At 40.1% G+C, this 14,752-nt stretch overlaps 1 protein-coding gene across 1 annotated transcript in view; it reads right to left on the bottom strand.

Moving 5' to 3' along the window:
* The window catches only part of LOC133359941 (receptor-type tyrosine-protein phosphatase beta-like), a 39,502-nt gene extending 25,720 nt beyond the window's left edge, over positions 1-13,782 (bottom strand). The window contains exons 1-4 of the mRNA XM_061578504.1: positions 13,667-13,782; positions 11,630-11,898; positions 9,882-10,154; positions 6,218-6,487 (exon numbers count right to left, since the gene is read on the bottom strand). Of these exons, the coding sequence (XP_061434488.1) occupies positions 6,218-6,487; positions 9,882-10,154; positions 11,630-11,852 (766 nt within the window). The 5' untranslated portion in view covers positions 11,853-11,898; positions 13,667-13,782. The remainder of the gene's footprint in view (positions 1-6,217; positions 6,488-9,881; positions 10,155-11,629; positions 11,899-13,666) is intronic.
* Between the last annotated feature and the right edge of the window lie 970 nt (positions 13,783-14,752).

The raw sequence follows: 14,752 nt of genomic DNA on the forward strand, positions 1-14,752 counted from the left end.
ATGAGACCGTCATGACTGTAGTGCTGTTGGCGCTGATGGTGACATTGACTGATGGAGGCACTGCAACGGCAAAATCAATAATTAGACACGTACACATTTCAAGGGCTGTATTTGCCTTGAATTAAAGTAATTAAAGTAACACCACGTCAGATACAACGGTTACTGTGATATGAACTTCCATTGGACTCGGATATCTTCGCGGTATTCGAGTGCTCTCCTGTTTTCTTGAACATTTATTTTACAAACTAAATCCTTCAATTACGTTAGAAAGTCTCTTCAGCCTTACAAATCTAGTAAAATTCGGCTTTCACCTCTGCATTACAATACTGGTGACTCATGTTATACTGTAATTCTTTATTAACTAGCTTATAGCCCGTCCAAGGACGGGTGGAAATTGCAGTTCATTTGAAATATTCAATCGAAACTAATGACCCGCTCGTGATTATTCGTTGGGTCTATCGGTAAAGTCACGTGAGTTTTCCGAAAGACCCATAGAATATGAATTCCTGCAGTGACGAAGGCTTTAAGCCACTCATGATTATTAATGAGAGGGTGGGGGCGAAGTCCACGTGAGTGACTTGATTAGCTCATGATTATTAATGAGGGGTGCGGCATGTGGAGTGACGTCACGAGCGTTAAGGACAGACATTCCTGGGTGATCATCATAGATATTTGTATTGAATTCTGAACATGTTAATAACTATTGAGTAATGAATCAAACACGCTCCTATGACGTGTAAATATAATACAAACTTGTTCAAATCATTATCTTACTTACACGCTGGATATTCCCAATAACTGGAAAAGGCCAGAGACTCAATGAGTCTCACTTCGAGAGATTATAATCAAACTTAGCATTCCTCCAAAAGAGGGTCCTGAATGTTTATATCAGGCTTGTGTCAAGCGGCATTGCATAAGCAGTCTAAAAGTAAGCTTTCACCACCAATATTATGCATAATAAAGGTCATTTTTGGGTTAGATTGCGTAAATATAAATGTGTCGTTAACCCACCACCACCGGACAAAGCCACTTAGTAAGGTTTGTCACGTAAACAAAAACATGGCAGTTACTGCTTCAGCACAACAGTGTGTTGGAGATTAAACCCACAAGATTTACAATTTTGCGTTTTGCTGGTGATTGCAACCAGCTTCATCAGGCAATTTGCCGGAATTGTGAAGAAGTTTTCCTGATTCGGTCTTAAATAGAGTAAAGGTGATGTCAACACTGTGAGCCTATCAGGTGCGATGACCAGGGTGGGGTTGATGTGGTCATATAAATAACAATGAATTATGCTAATCTGATAACATGCAGCACTGTACCTATTCTCGGTTGGGTTAGTCATCGTTCATCAATATACTGTACATTGGAATGATTTTTCTATTTAGTTTAGTTTGTTGTCCTTCCCCATACCTCTGACTAACACGGTTGGCTATATAAGGTGCTAAGAAGTTCAACACATACCTAGAATATGCATAAAATATACTGATATTAGGAACAGATTCACGTAATCCATAACCACAGGGTTGGGGATTCTCTTTTTCTAAGCTTGCAGATGTTTTATTACGGAACATGTTTGATAAATTAACATATACGACATCTGTTGATTGAATGTGTACCTAATTCTAGATTTGAAGCTTTCTTGAATGCAAGGATTCATACTCTCAGGTTTTTTCGGTAAAGTCACGTAGGTAAAAAATGTAAAAAAAATAGAATAGAAATAAAATAAAATTGTATTTTTATTATTACTTCTATTATTTTTATTATTTATTCTTATTTTTTACCTACGTGACTTTGCCGAAAAAACCTAAGAGTATGAATGTGTACCGATTATCAAATGTACAATTAAAAATACGCAACAAACGTAATCTTTTTCATTCTTAGGAATTACTTCATATGATGCCCATCATTAAAGACGTATTAATTCCGTTATTTAATGTTGTCAACAATTGGGGACAAATTTAATAAGTGTTTTAAATTTTGTCGATATTTGAGCATGTTTTGAACAAATATCAAACATCAAAGCCATTACACGAGGATGAACGTTGCATATACGTACATGTCCTGGCTGTGACGATGGCTGATGCTTGGGAGCCATTGCCACTGTGCGCTGTTACAGATGCGTTGTAACTTCTACCAGGAACCAGATCTGTAAACACTTGAGATGTATTGGTGGAGGTCAAATTGTAGCTCTTCACTGCTGTTGAGTTATTGGTTTCATTCAAGTAGACAATGTAGTAGTCAACGTCTACAGTGATATTAGGTGCCCATGAGACCGTCATGACTGTAGTGCTGTTGGCGCTGATGGTGACATTGACTGATGGAGGCACTGCAACGGCAAAATCAATAATTAGACACGTACACATTTCAAGGGCTGTATTTGCCTTGAATTAAAGTAATTAAAGTAACACCACGTCAGATACAACGGTTACTGTGATATGAACTTCCATTGGACTCGGATATCTTCGCGGTATTCGAGTGCTCTCCTGTTTTCTTGAACATTTATTTTACAAACTAAATCCTTCAATTACGTTATAAAGTCTCTTCAGCCTTACAAATCTAGTAAAATTTCTATTTAAAGCTTTCGTGACTGCAGGGATTCATCTTCTTGGTTCTTTCGGTAAAGTCACGTAGAAGGGAAGTAATAAAATAATAAAAATAAAACAATAAAATAATTCTCACGACGTTTCGGCCACAACGCAAGCAGCCGTCCTCATTATTACTTCCCTTCTACGTGACTTTACCGAAAGAACCAAGAAGATGAATCTAGTAAACTTCGGCTTCCACCTCTGCTTTACAATAATAGTGACTCATGTTATACTGTAATTATTTATTAACTAGCTTTTAGCCCGTCCAAGGACGGGTGGAAATTGCAGTTAATATGAAATATTCAATCGAAACTAATGACCCGCTCGTGATTATTCGTTGGGTCTTTCGGGAAAGTCACGTGAGTTTTCCGAAAGACCCAAGGAATATGAATTCCTGCAGTGACGAAGGCTTTAAGCCACTCATTATTATTAATGAGGGGGTAGGGACAGGGTCGACATGAGTGACGCTTCAGCTCATGATTATTAATGAGGGGTGCAGCATGTGGAGTGACGTCACGAGCGTTAAGGACAGACATTCCTGGGTGATTATCATAGATATTTGTATTGAATTCTGAACATGTTAATAACTATTGAGTAATGAATCAAACACGCTCCTATGACGTGTAAATATAATACAAACTTGTTCAAATCATTATCTTACTTACACGCTGGATATTCCCAATAACTGGAAAAGGCCAGAGCCTCAATGAGTCTCACTTCGAGAGATTATAATTAAACTTAGCATTCCTCCAAAAAAGGGTCCTGAATGTTTATATCAGGCTTGTGTCAAGCGGCATTGCATAAGCAGTCTAAAAGTAAGCTTTCACCACCAATATTATGCATAATAAAGGTCATTTTTGGGTTAGATTGCGTAAATATAAATGTGTCGTAAACCCACTAACATCGAACACAGCCAATTAGTCAGGTCGGTCACATAAACAAAACGTGCTAGTTACTTCTTAATCACAGCAGTGTGTTGGACATTAAACCCACAACATTTACTATTTGGCGTTTTGCTGGTGATTACAACCAGCTTCATCAGGCGATTTTCCAGAATAGTGAAGAAGTCGTCCCGGTTCGGTCTTAAATAGAGGAGCAAATGTGATGTCAACACTGTGAGCCTATCAGGTGCGAATACCACAGTTGGGTTGATGTGGCCATATAAGTTATAATAAATTATGTTAATCTGAGAATATGCAGTACTGTACCTATTATCGGTTGGGTTAGTCACCTTTAATCAATGTACTGTAAGGTGGAATTATTTTTGCATTTAGTTTAGTTTTAGATTTGAAGCTTTCGTGACTGCAAGGATTCATATTCTTAGGTTTTTTCGGTAAAGTCACCTAGGTAAAACATCAAAATTAATAAAAATAAAATAAAACAAAAATCACGACGTTTCAGAGGCAACACAAGTCTCCGTCATCAGGTGGGACCGTCACAGCCGGATTAGCTGCATCAAGTGAGGCAATGATTCAAGATGTAATCCCTTAACAAGCAAGTTGAGGGGGAGGAGAGGGGGGGGGAGCTAATCAGAATGTGGTAGCCAATGAATGGAACGTATCGGGGGGGAGGGGGGGCGGGGCTCAAAGACGGCAAGGACTGCCAACGTACAACGCATCGGGAGGGGGAGGGGGGGGCGGGGCCAAAACTGTGAAACGCATCGCGAGGGGGGGGGGGCCAAAGAGTGTACGACGGCATCGACGCTGTTGCTGTTGCACAACGCCAACGCATTGGACAGAGAGGGGGAGGGGAGGCCTGATACACATGATAGAAAATAACAACAATGCCCATGTTTATACCAATGCTGGCTGAACAATGAAGAGAGTACTGTTAAATACTGGGGATGTTAACACTCGGTAAAGTAAAGTAAGATAGTGCCTGTCAGATAAGATGGTCCAAAAAAGTGTAATTAAGTCTTTTTTGCGTGGTTAATAACATCTTTCCAATGATTACTAAGTTTGTACCCATCATCACGGTTGAAATTATGTCTGTGTTTGTATATTTGTATGGCTTCGTGTACAAACCTTTGATGGTAGCCGGGAGGTTTGCAGAGAACCTTGGTCTCGGAAAAGACAATTTCATGAGAGCCCACCGATTTGTAGCAATGATCGGCAACGGCCGAAGAATCGGTTCTGCCGTGTTTCAGATCTGACTTGTGCTCGCGGACACGATCAGAAACATGACGTTTCGTTTCTCCAATGTAGCAATCACCACAAATGCAACTCAATTTGTAGACAGTATCCTGGAGTCTACAAATTGAGTTGCATTTGTGGTGATTGCTACATTGGAGAAACGAAACGTCATGTTTCTGATCGTGTCCGCGAGCACAAGTCAGATCTGAAACACGGCAGAACCGATTCTTCGGCCGTTGCCGATCATTGCTACAACTCGGTGGGCTCTCATGAAATTGTCTTTTCCGAGACCAAGGTTCTCTGCAAACCTCCCGGCTACCATCAAAGGTTTGTACACGAAGCCATACAAATATACAAACACAGACATAATTTCAACCGTGATGATGGGTACAAACTTAGTAATCATTGGAAAGATGTTATTAACCACGCAAAAAAGACTTAATTACACTTTTTTGGACCATCTTATCTGACAGGCACTATCTTACTTTACTTTACCGAGTGTTAACTTCCCCAGTATTTAACAGTACTCTCTTCATTGTTCAGCCAGCATTGGTATAAACATGGGCATTGTTGTTATTTTCTATCATGTGTATCAGGCCTCCCCTCCCCCTCTCTGTCCAATGCGTTGGCGTTGTGCAACAGCAACAGCGTCGATGCCGTCGTACACTCTTTGGCCCCCCCCCCCCTCGCGATGCGTTTCACAGTTTTGGCCCCGCCCCCCCCTCCCCCTCCCGATGCGTTGTACGTTGGCAGTCCTTGCCGTCTTTGAGCCCCGCCCCCCCTCCCCCCCCGATACGTTCCATTCATTGGCAACCACATTCTGATTAGCCCCCCCCTCTCCTCCCCCTCAACTTGCTTGTTAAGGGATTACATCTTAAATCATTGCCTCACTTGATGCAGCTAATCCGGCTGTGACGGTCCCACCTGATGACGGAGACTTGTGTTGCCTCCGAAACGTCGTGATTTTTGTTTTATTTTATTTTTATTAATTTTGATGTTTTACCTACGTGACTTTACCGAAAAAACCTAAGAATATTAGTTTAGTTTGTTGTCCTTCCCCATACCTCTGATTAACACGGTTGGCTATATACGGTGCTAAGAAGTTCAACACATACTCAGAATATGCATAAAATATACCGATATTAGGAACAGATTCATGTAATCCATAAGCACAGGGTTGGGCATTCTCTTATTTTAAGCTTTTAGATGTTTTATGACGGAACATGTTTGATCATTTAACATTTTCAACACCTGTTGATTGAATGTGTACCGATTATCAAATGTAAAATTAAAAGTACGCAACAAACGTAATATTTTTAATAATTGGAAAGTTCTTAATATGATGTCCATCACTAAAGACGCATTAATTCGGTTATCTAATGTTGTCAATAATGGTTGACGTTGAATAAGTGTATTAAATGTTGTCGATTTTTGAGCATGTTTTGAACAAATATCAAACATCAAAGGGATTACACGAGGATGAACGCTGCATATACGTACAGGTCCTGGCAGTGAAGTTGGCTGATGGTTGGGAGTAACTGCCACTGTGCGCTGTTACAGATGCCTGGTAACTTCTACCAGGAACCAGATCTGTAAACACTTGTGTTGCAATGTTGGAGGACAAATTGGAGCTATTCACTGCTGTTGGGTTATTGGTTTCATTCAAGTAGACCGTGTAGCTGTCAACGTCTGCAGGAATTGTAGGTGCCCATGAGACATTTATGGCTGTAGAGTTGATGGGGCTGATGGTGACATTGACTGATGGAGGCACTGCAACGGCAAAATCAATAATTAGACACGTACACATTTCAAGGGCTGTATTTGCCATGAACTAAAGTCATTAAAGTAACACCACGTCAGATACAACGGTTACTGTGATATGAACTTCCATTGGACTCGGACATCCACACGGTATTCGAGTGCTCTCCTGTTTTCTTGAACATTTATTTTACAAACTAAATCCTTCAATTACGTTATAAAGTCTCTTCAGCCTTACAAATCTAGTAAAATTTCTATTTAAAGCTTTCGTGACTGCAGGGATTCATCTTCTTGGTTCTTTCGGTAAAGTCACGTAGAAGGGAAGTAATAAAATAATAAAAATAAAACAATAAAATAATTCTCACGACGTTTCGGCCACAACGCAAGCAGCCGTCCTCATTATTACTTCCCTTCTACGTGACTTTACCGAAAGAACCAAGAAGATGAATCTAGTAAACTTCGGCTTTCACCTCTGCTTTACAATAATGGTGACTCATGTTATACTGTAATTCTTTATTAACTAGCTTATAGCCCGTCCAAGGACGGGTGGAAATTGCAGTTCATCTGAAATATTCAATCGAAACTAATGACCCGCTCACAGAGGTCGCAAACGGGTTTTGATTCCTTACCCGTACCCGGCCGCACCAGGGTCGCAAACGGGTACCCGAACCCTACCCGATACCCGGCCGGGTACGGGTAGCCAGGTATCGGGTAGGGTTCGGGTACCCGATTGCGACCTCTGGGATGAAGCCATGTTGCAGGCGCGGGTGGGTTGATTCTAGGAACTTGAATTGTGAAAAGAGACAAGACGTTGGGAAATGAGTGACAAACGGTTACTCACCAGTGACTCACGGCCTACCCGTACCCGTACCCGGCCGGGTATGGGTAGTCGGGTATCGGGTAGGGTACGGGTATCGGGTAGCCGATTGCGACCTCTGCCCGCTCATGATTACTCTTTGGTTCTTTCGGTAAAGTCACGCAGTTAGAAATCAAATTAAACAAATAACGACGTTTCGATCGCAACACAAGCGGTCGTCATCAGGCAAAGGGTGATGACGACCGACTATGTTGCGATCGAAACGTCGCGATTTATTTTATTTCTGACTACGTGACTTTACCGCCCTTAACTTGTATTTAAGAGCTTGCATCTTGAATCCCTGCCACACTTGATGCAGCAAATCTGGCTGTGACGGTCCCACCTGATGACGGAGACTTGTGTTGCTCCGAAACGTCATGATTTTATTGTTTTATTGTTATTAAATTTTATTTCATTTTTTTACCTACGTGACTTTACCGAAAGAACTAAGAGTATGAATCCTTGCAGTCACGAAAGCTTCAAATCTAGAATTTACCGAAAGAACCAAAGACTATGGATTCCTGCAGTTACGAGAAAATCAAGACCTCTCATGATTATTAATAAGGGGGTGGGGCCGACTTGAGTGATGTCATCAGCTCATGATTATTAATGAGGGGTGCAGCATGTGGAGTGACGTCACGAGCGTTAAGGACAGACATTCCTGGGTGAGTTGCATTTGTGTCGATTGTTATATTGGGGAAACGAAACGACATGTATCTGACCGCATTCGCGAGCACAAGCCAGATTTGAAACACGGTAGGACGAATTATTCTGCCGTGGCTGACCATTGCTACAATGCGGTGGGTTCTCATGATTTTGTTTTCTCCGATACCAAAGGACTCTGCAAGCCGTCTGGATACCACCAAAGATTTGTCCATGAAGCCATCCAGATATACAAACATAGACATAACTTCAACCGAGAAGATGGAGCAATCATTGGAAAGATGTTATAAGCCAAATTAAACCTTAGCTGCCTTATAGTTTATATTCATATCCACATCTCCAGTCTTTTAATCCCAGCCTTGCACACTACCATCACTAGGAAATTTGATGTGAAGTGTTCCAATCGTGTAGTTTTGTCCCAACGCCCCCCCCCCCACCACCCGTGGTACATGAGCAGTATGCCCAGCATTAGGACTGGCTTCCCCAGACCACGCACCGCCCCCACACTCACCCTGCCCTCGTCCCCCCCCCCCCCCTCCTCAGCTGTATAAACCCTTGTCAGAGCCATCTCTTTGGCATACCTCAGCAACTGTTATTTCTGTGGTTGTCCCCACCTGATGACAGATGCTTGTGTTGTGCCCGAAACGTCGTGAATTAATTTAGTTTTCATTTTATTTCATTTTCACCTACGTGACTTTACCGAAAAAACCAAAGAGTATTTCTGGGCGATTAGCGTAGATATTTGTATTGAATTCTAAACATGTTAATTACTATTAAGTAATAAATCAAAAACGCTCCTATCATGTGTAAATATAATACAAACTTGTTCAAATCATTACCTTTCACGCTGGATATTCCCAATAACTGGAAAAGGCCGGAGCCTCAATGAGTCTCGCTTCGAGAGATTATAATCAAACTTAGCATTCCTCCAAAAGAGCCTACTCAATGTTTACATAAAGCTTGTGTCAAGCAACATTGCATAAGCAGTCTAAAAGTAAGCTTTCACCACCAATATTATGCACAATAAAGGTTATTTTTGGGTTAGATTGCGTAAATATAAATGTGTCGTTAACCCAAAGCCACTTAGTAAGGGTTGTCACGTAAACAAAAACACGACAGTTACTTCTTCAGCACAAAGGTGTGTTGAAGATTAAACCCACAACATTTACAATTTGGCGTTTTGCTGGTGATTACAACCAGCTTCATCAGGCGATTTGCCAGAATTGTGAAGAAGTCTTCCTGGTTCTGTCTTAAATAGAGGAGTAAAGGTGATGTCATCAATGTGAGCCTATCAGATGCGAATACCAGGGTGCGGTTAATGTGGTCGTATACATTACAATTAATTATGTTAATCTGAGAATATGCAGCACTGTACTGTCGAGCGGAATGATTTTGTCTTTAGTTTAGTTCGTTGTCTTTCCCCGTAACTTTGATTAACACGGTTGGCTACGTTCGGTGCTAAAAAATTGCAACATACAAACCTATAATATGCATAAAACATACCGATATTCGGAACAGATTCACGTAATCCAAATGCACATTGTTGGGGCCTGCTATTTTCTTTTTCTATGCTTGTAGATATTTCATGACCGAACATGTTTGATAATTTAACATATACAACACCTGTTGATTTAATGTGTACCGATTATCAAATGTACAATTAATTCGTTACTTTTTAAAGTACGCAGCAAACTTTTATTTTAACTCCTGAAAATTACTTCATATGTTCTCGATCCCTAAATACATACTAATTAAGTTATTTAATGTTGTCAATAATGGGGGACATTGAGTAAGTGTATTCAATGTTGTCGATTTTTTTTGCATGTTTTGAAAACATATCAAACATCAAACTGATTACACGAAGATGAACGCTGCTTATATACGTACAGGTTCTGTCACTGACGTTGGCTGATGATTGGATGTCAATGCCACTGTGCATTGTTACAGACGCCTGGTAAAGTCTACCAGGAACCAGACCTGTAAACTCTTTTGTTGTAATGGTGGAGGGGAAATTGGAGCTCTGCACTGCTGTTGCGTTCTTAGATTCAGTCAAGTAGACCGTGTAGTTGTCAACGTCTACAGCGAGAAGATTCGTTTTCCATGAGACATTCATGGCTGTAGAGTTGATGGGGCTGATGGTGACGTTGACTGATAGAATCACTGCAACGGGAAAATCAATATTTAGAGACGTACACATTTCAGGATCTGTATTTGTCATAAACTAAAGTCATTCAAGTAACACCACATCAGATACAACGGTTGCTGTGTTGTGGACTTCCATTGGACTCGGACATCCACACGGGATTCTTGTGCTCTCCTGTTTTCATGAACATTTATTTTACAAACTAAATCCTTCAATTACGTTAGATAATCTCTTCAGCCTTCGAAATCTAGTAAACTTCAGCTTTCCACCTCTGCTTTACAATAATGGCGACTCATGTTATACTGTAATCATTTATCAACTTGTATAGAATTCTAACATGTTAATTGCGATTAAGTAATAAATGATGTGTAAATATAATACAAACTTGCTCAAATCATTATTTTACTTAATGCTGGATATTCCCAATAACCGGAAAAGGCCGGAGCCTCAATGAGTTCGCTTCGAGAGATTATAATGAAGCTTCGCATTCCTCCAAAAGAAGGAACTCAACGTTTATAGCAGGCTTCTCTCGAGTGGCATTGCATAAGCAGTCTAAAAGTATGCTTTTATTACCAATATTATGCGTAATAAACGCAATTTTTTGGCTTTGATCGCTTGAATATAAATGTGTCGTTAACCCACCACCACCCGACACAGCCACTTAGTAAGGTTTGTCACGTAAACAAAACGTGCCAGTTACTTCTTCAGCATAACGGTGTGTTGGAGATTAAACCCACAACATTTACTATCTGACATTTCCTTGGTAATTACAACCAGCTTCAGGCGATTTGCCACAATTGTAAAGAAGTCTTCTTGGTTCGGTCTTAAATAGAGGAGTAAAGGTGATGTCATCACTGTGAGCCTATCAGGTGCGAAGACCAGGGTGGGGTGAATGTGGTCATGTAAATTACAATGAATTGTGTTAATCTGAGAACATGCAGTACTGTACCAATTATCGGTTAGGTTAGTCACCGTTAATAAAAATACTGTACAGTGGAATTATTTTGGTGTTAATTTCATTTGTTGTCCTTCCTCGCACCTCCGTTTAACATGGTTGGCTACGTACGGTGCTAAAGAAGTTCAACGAATGCCTAGCTTATGCATACAATATATCGATATGAAGAACAGATTAATGTAATCCATAAGCACAGGGTTGGCCATTTTCTTTTTCTTAAACATGTAGATGTTTATGACAGAACATGTTTGATAATTTAACATATACAACGCCTGTTGATTTAATGTGTCCCTATTATCAAATGTACAATAATTCGTTACTTTTACAAGTACGCAGCAAACATAAACATGTTAGCTCTTGAAAATTACTTCATATGTTGTCAATCCTTAAAGACGTATTAATTCAGTTATTAATGTTGTCAATAATTGGGGATATATTGAAAAAGTTTTTTAAATGTTGTCGATTTTTGAGCATGTTTTGAACAAATATCAAACATCAAAGCCATTACACGAAGATGAACGCTGCTTATATACGTACATGTCCTGGCAGTGAAGATGGCTGATGGTTGGGAGTAACTGCCACTGTGCGCTGTTACAGATGCCTGGTAACTTCTACCAGGAACCAGATCTGTAAACACTTGTGTTGTAATGTTGGAGGACAAATCGGAGCTCTTCACTGCTGTTGAGTTATTGGTTTCATTCAAGTAGACCATGTAGTAGTCAACGTCTCCAGCAATAATAGGTGCCCATGATACCGTCATGACTGTAGAGTGTTGATGATGATGCTGACATTGACTGTTGGTGGCACTGCAACGGCAAAATCAATCATTAGACACGTACGCATTTGAAGGGCTGTATTTGCCATGAACTAAAGTCATTAAAGTAACACCACATCAGATACAACGGTTACCGTGACATGAACTTCCATTGGACTCGGACATCCTCGCGGTATTCGTGTGCCCTCCTGTTTTCATGAACATTGTTTTACAAACAAACTAAATCCTTCAATTACGTCAGAAAATCTCTTCAGCCTTTTAACGAAAAAATCGATCGTAAATTTGAAAGCATTGTTAATCTACTCTTTGCGTCTTTCGGTAAAGTCACGGAGAAAGAAAAAGCAATTAAATAATAGCATACGACGTTTCGATTGCAACAAAAGCAATCATCATCAAGTACGAATGAAACAGAAAACAAACCTAGTAAACTTAGAAATATAATGCAATACAACACAGAGAGTCGGCTAACATAACAGTCAACACCCTACGTGGTTGGTTACGTACTTCCAAAGATTGCTAAATTTGAGAGAGACACCAAATACAATTCCTGCAGTCACGAAAGCTCGAAATCAAGTTTGAACCACCTCTACGGGGAGGGTTTAAGTTTGTGTTATCTCTCTCTGTGTCTCTGTGTTGTCTCTCTCTGTTTGTGTGTCTGTATTTGTGTCTCCGTGTCTTGTCTCTGTCTCATAATTTCACACTTAACTTCTAATTTAGCAATCTTTGAAAGAACGTAATCAACCAGGCTATGCGTTAATTGTGTGTTGACCGACTCTCTGTGTTGCATTACATTTCAAAATTTTACTAAGTTTGTTTTCATTAAGTGTGTTTTCTCTCTCTGTGTGTGTCTCTGTGTTGTCTCTCTCTGATTGTGTCTGTCTTTGTGTCTCCCTGTCTGTGTCTTGTCTCTCTCTCAAAATTTTCACACTTAACTTCTAATTTAGCAATCTTTGAAAGAACGAAATCAACCAGGCTATGCGTTGTGTGTTGACCGACTCTCTGTGTTGCATTACATTTCCATTTTTACTAAGTTTGATTTTATTAAGTGTGTTTTCTCTCTCTCTCTCTGTGTCCTTGTGTTGTCGCTCTAGTATTTGCTGCAATCACGAAAGCTTCAAATCTCTCATTGACATGTTAATTTCTCTACCCCCCTCTCTCTGCCCCATCTCTCTATTTAAGGCCTCGACACAGAGGCGTTGTTTCTCTGTGTGCCTATGTGTGTGTGTCTCTCTCTGTGTGTCTCTGTGTTATCTCTCTCTGCTTATGTGTCTGTCTGTGTTGTCTCCGTGTCTGTGTTTTGTCTCTCTCTCTCTCAAATTTAGCGTTCTTTGGAAGAACCTTAATCAACCAGGTAGGGTGTTGACTGTTGTGTTAGCCGACTCGCTGTGTTGTATTTGCATTTTATTTCTAAGTTTACTAGGTTTGTTTTCCCTATTCATTCGTACCTGATGGTGATTGCTTGTGTTGCAATCGAAATGTCGTATTCTATTATTTAATTTATTTTTCTTTCTACGGGGCTTCACCGAAAGAACCAAAGAGTAATTTCTGCAGTCACGAAAGCTCCTAATCAAGTTATTGTTAATCTAACGTAAGAAATTCATGTTAATGGATTAGGGGCCATCCTGAAAATGACTTAATATGTTCTCGATCCCTAAATACGTACTAATTAAGTTATTTAATGTTGTCAATAATGCTTGACATTGAATACGTTTATTAAATGTCGATTTTTTTTGCATGCTTTGAAAACATATCAAACATCAATGTGATTACACGAAGATGAACGCTGCATATATACGTACATGTCCTGGCTTGGACGATGCCTGATGGTTGGGAGTCATTGCCACTGTGCGCTGTTACAGATGCCTGGTAACTTCTACCAGGAACCAGATCTGTAAACACTTGTGTTGTATTGGTGGAGGATAAATCGTTGTTCCTCACTGCTGTTGAGTTATTGGTTTCATTCAAGTAGACACGTGTAGTAGTCACCGTCTCAGCAATAATAGTTGCCCATGATACCGTCATGACTGTAGAGTTGTTGATGATGATGCTGGACATTGACTGTTGGTGGCACTGCAACGGCAAAATCAATCATTAGACACGTACGCATTGAAGGGCTGTATTTGCCATGAACTAAAGTCATTAAAGTAAAACCACATCAGATACAAACGGTTACCGTGACATGAACTTCCATTGGACTCGGACATCCTCGCGGTATTCGGTGTGCCCCTACCTGTTGTTCATGAACATTTGTTTTACAAACAAACTAAATCCTTCAATTACGTCAGAAAATCTCTTCAGCCTTTAACGAAAAAATCGATCGTAAATTTGCAAGTCATTGTTATATCTACTCTTTGCGTCTTTCGGTAAAGTCACGGAGAAAAGAAAAAGCAATTAAATAATAGCATACGACGTTTCGATTGCAAACAAAAGCAATCATCATCAAGTACGAGATGAAACAGAAAACAAACCTAGTAAACTTAGAAATATAATGCAATACAACACAGAGAGTCGGCTAACATAACAGTCAACACCCTACGTGGTTGGTTAGTACTTCCAAAGATTGCTAAATTTGAGAGAGACACAAAATACATTCTAGATTTGAAGCTTTCGTGACTGCAAGGATTCATATTCTTAGGTGTTTTCGGTAAAGTCACGTAGGTAAAACATTAAAATTAATACATCGGGCCCTCAGGATGAACGGATACTCTGACCGCACTATACCGCCAACTGTTGTTCTCCCACCACACAGAACAGCCACTGAAACCTCCGACCAAAACTATCACGTTACCATACATAGCAGGCGTGACCAAAAAGATCTCCAAAATTCTAAACAAACATAAGATCCAAGTCCGATTCAGTACAGTGCATAAATCCGTGATCTGATT

Source organism: Lethenteron reissneri, chromosome 66, assembly GCF_015708825.2.
Source record: "Lethenteron reissneri isolate LAM-NWPU_2019-01 chromosome 66, ASM1570882v1, whole genome shotgun sequence".
Taxonomy (NCBI): Eukaryota; Metazoa; Chordata; class Hyperoartia; order Petromyzontiformes; family Petromyzontidae; genus Lethenteron; species Lethenteron reissneri.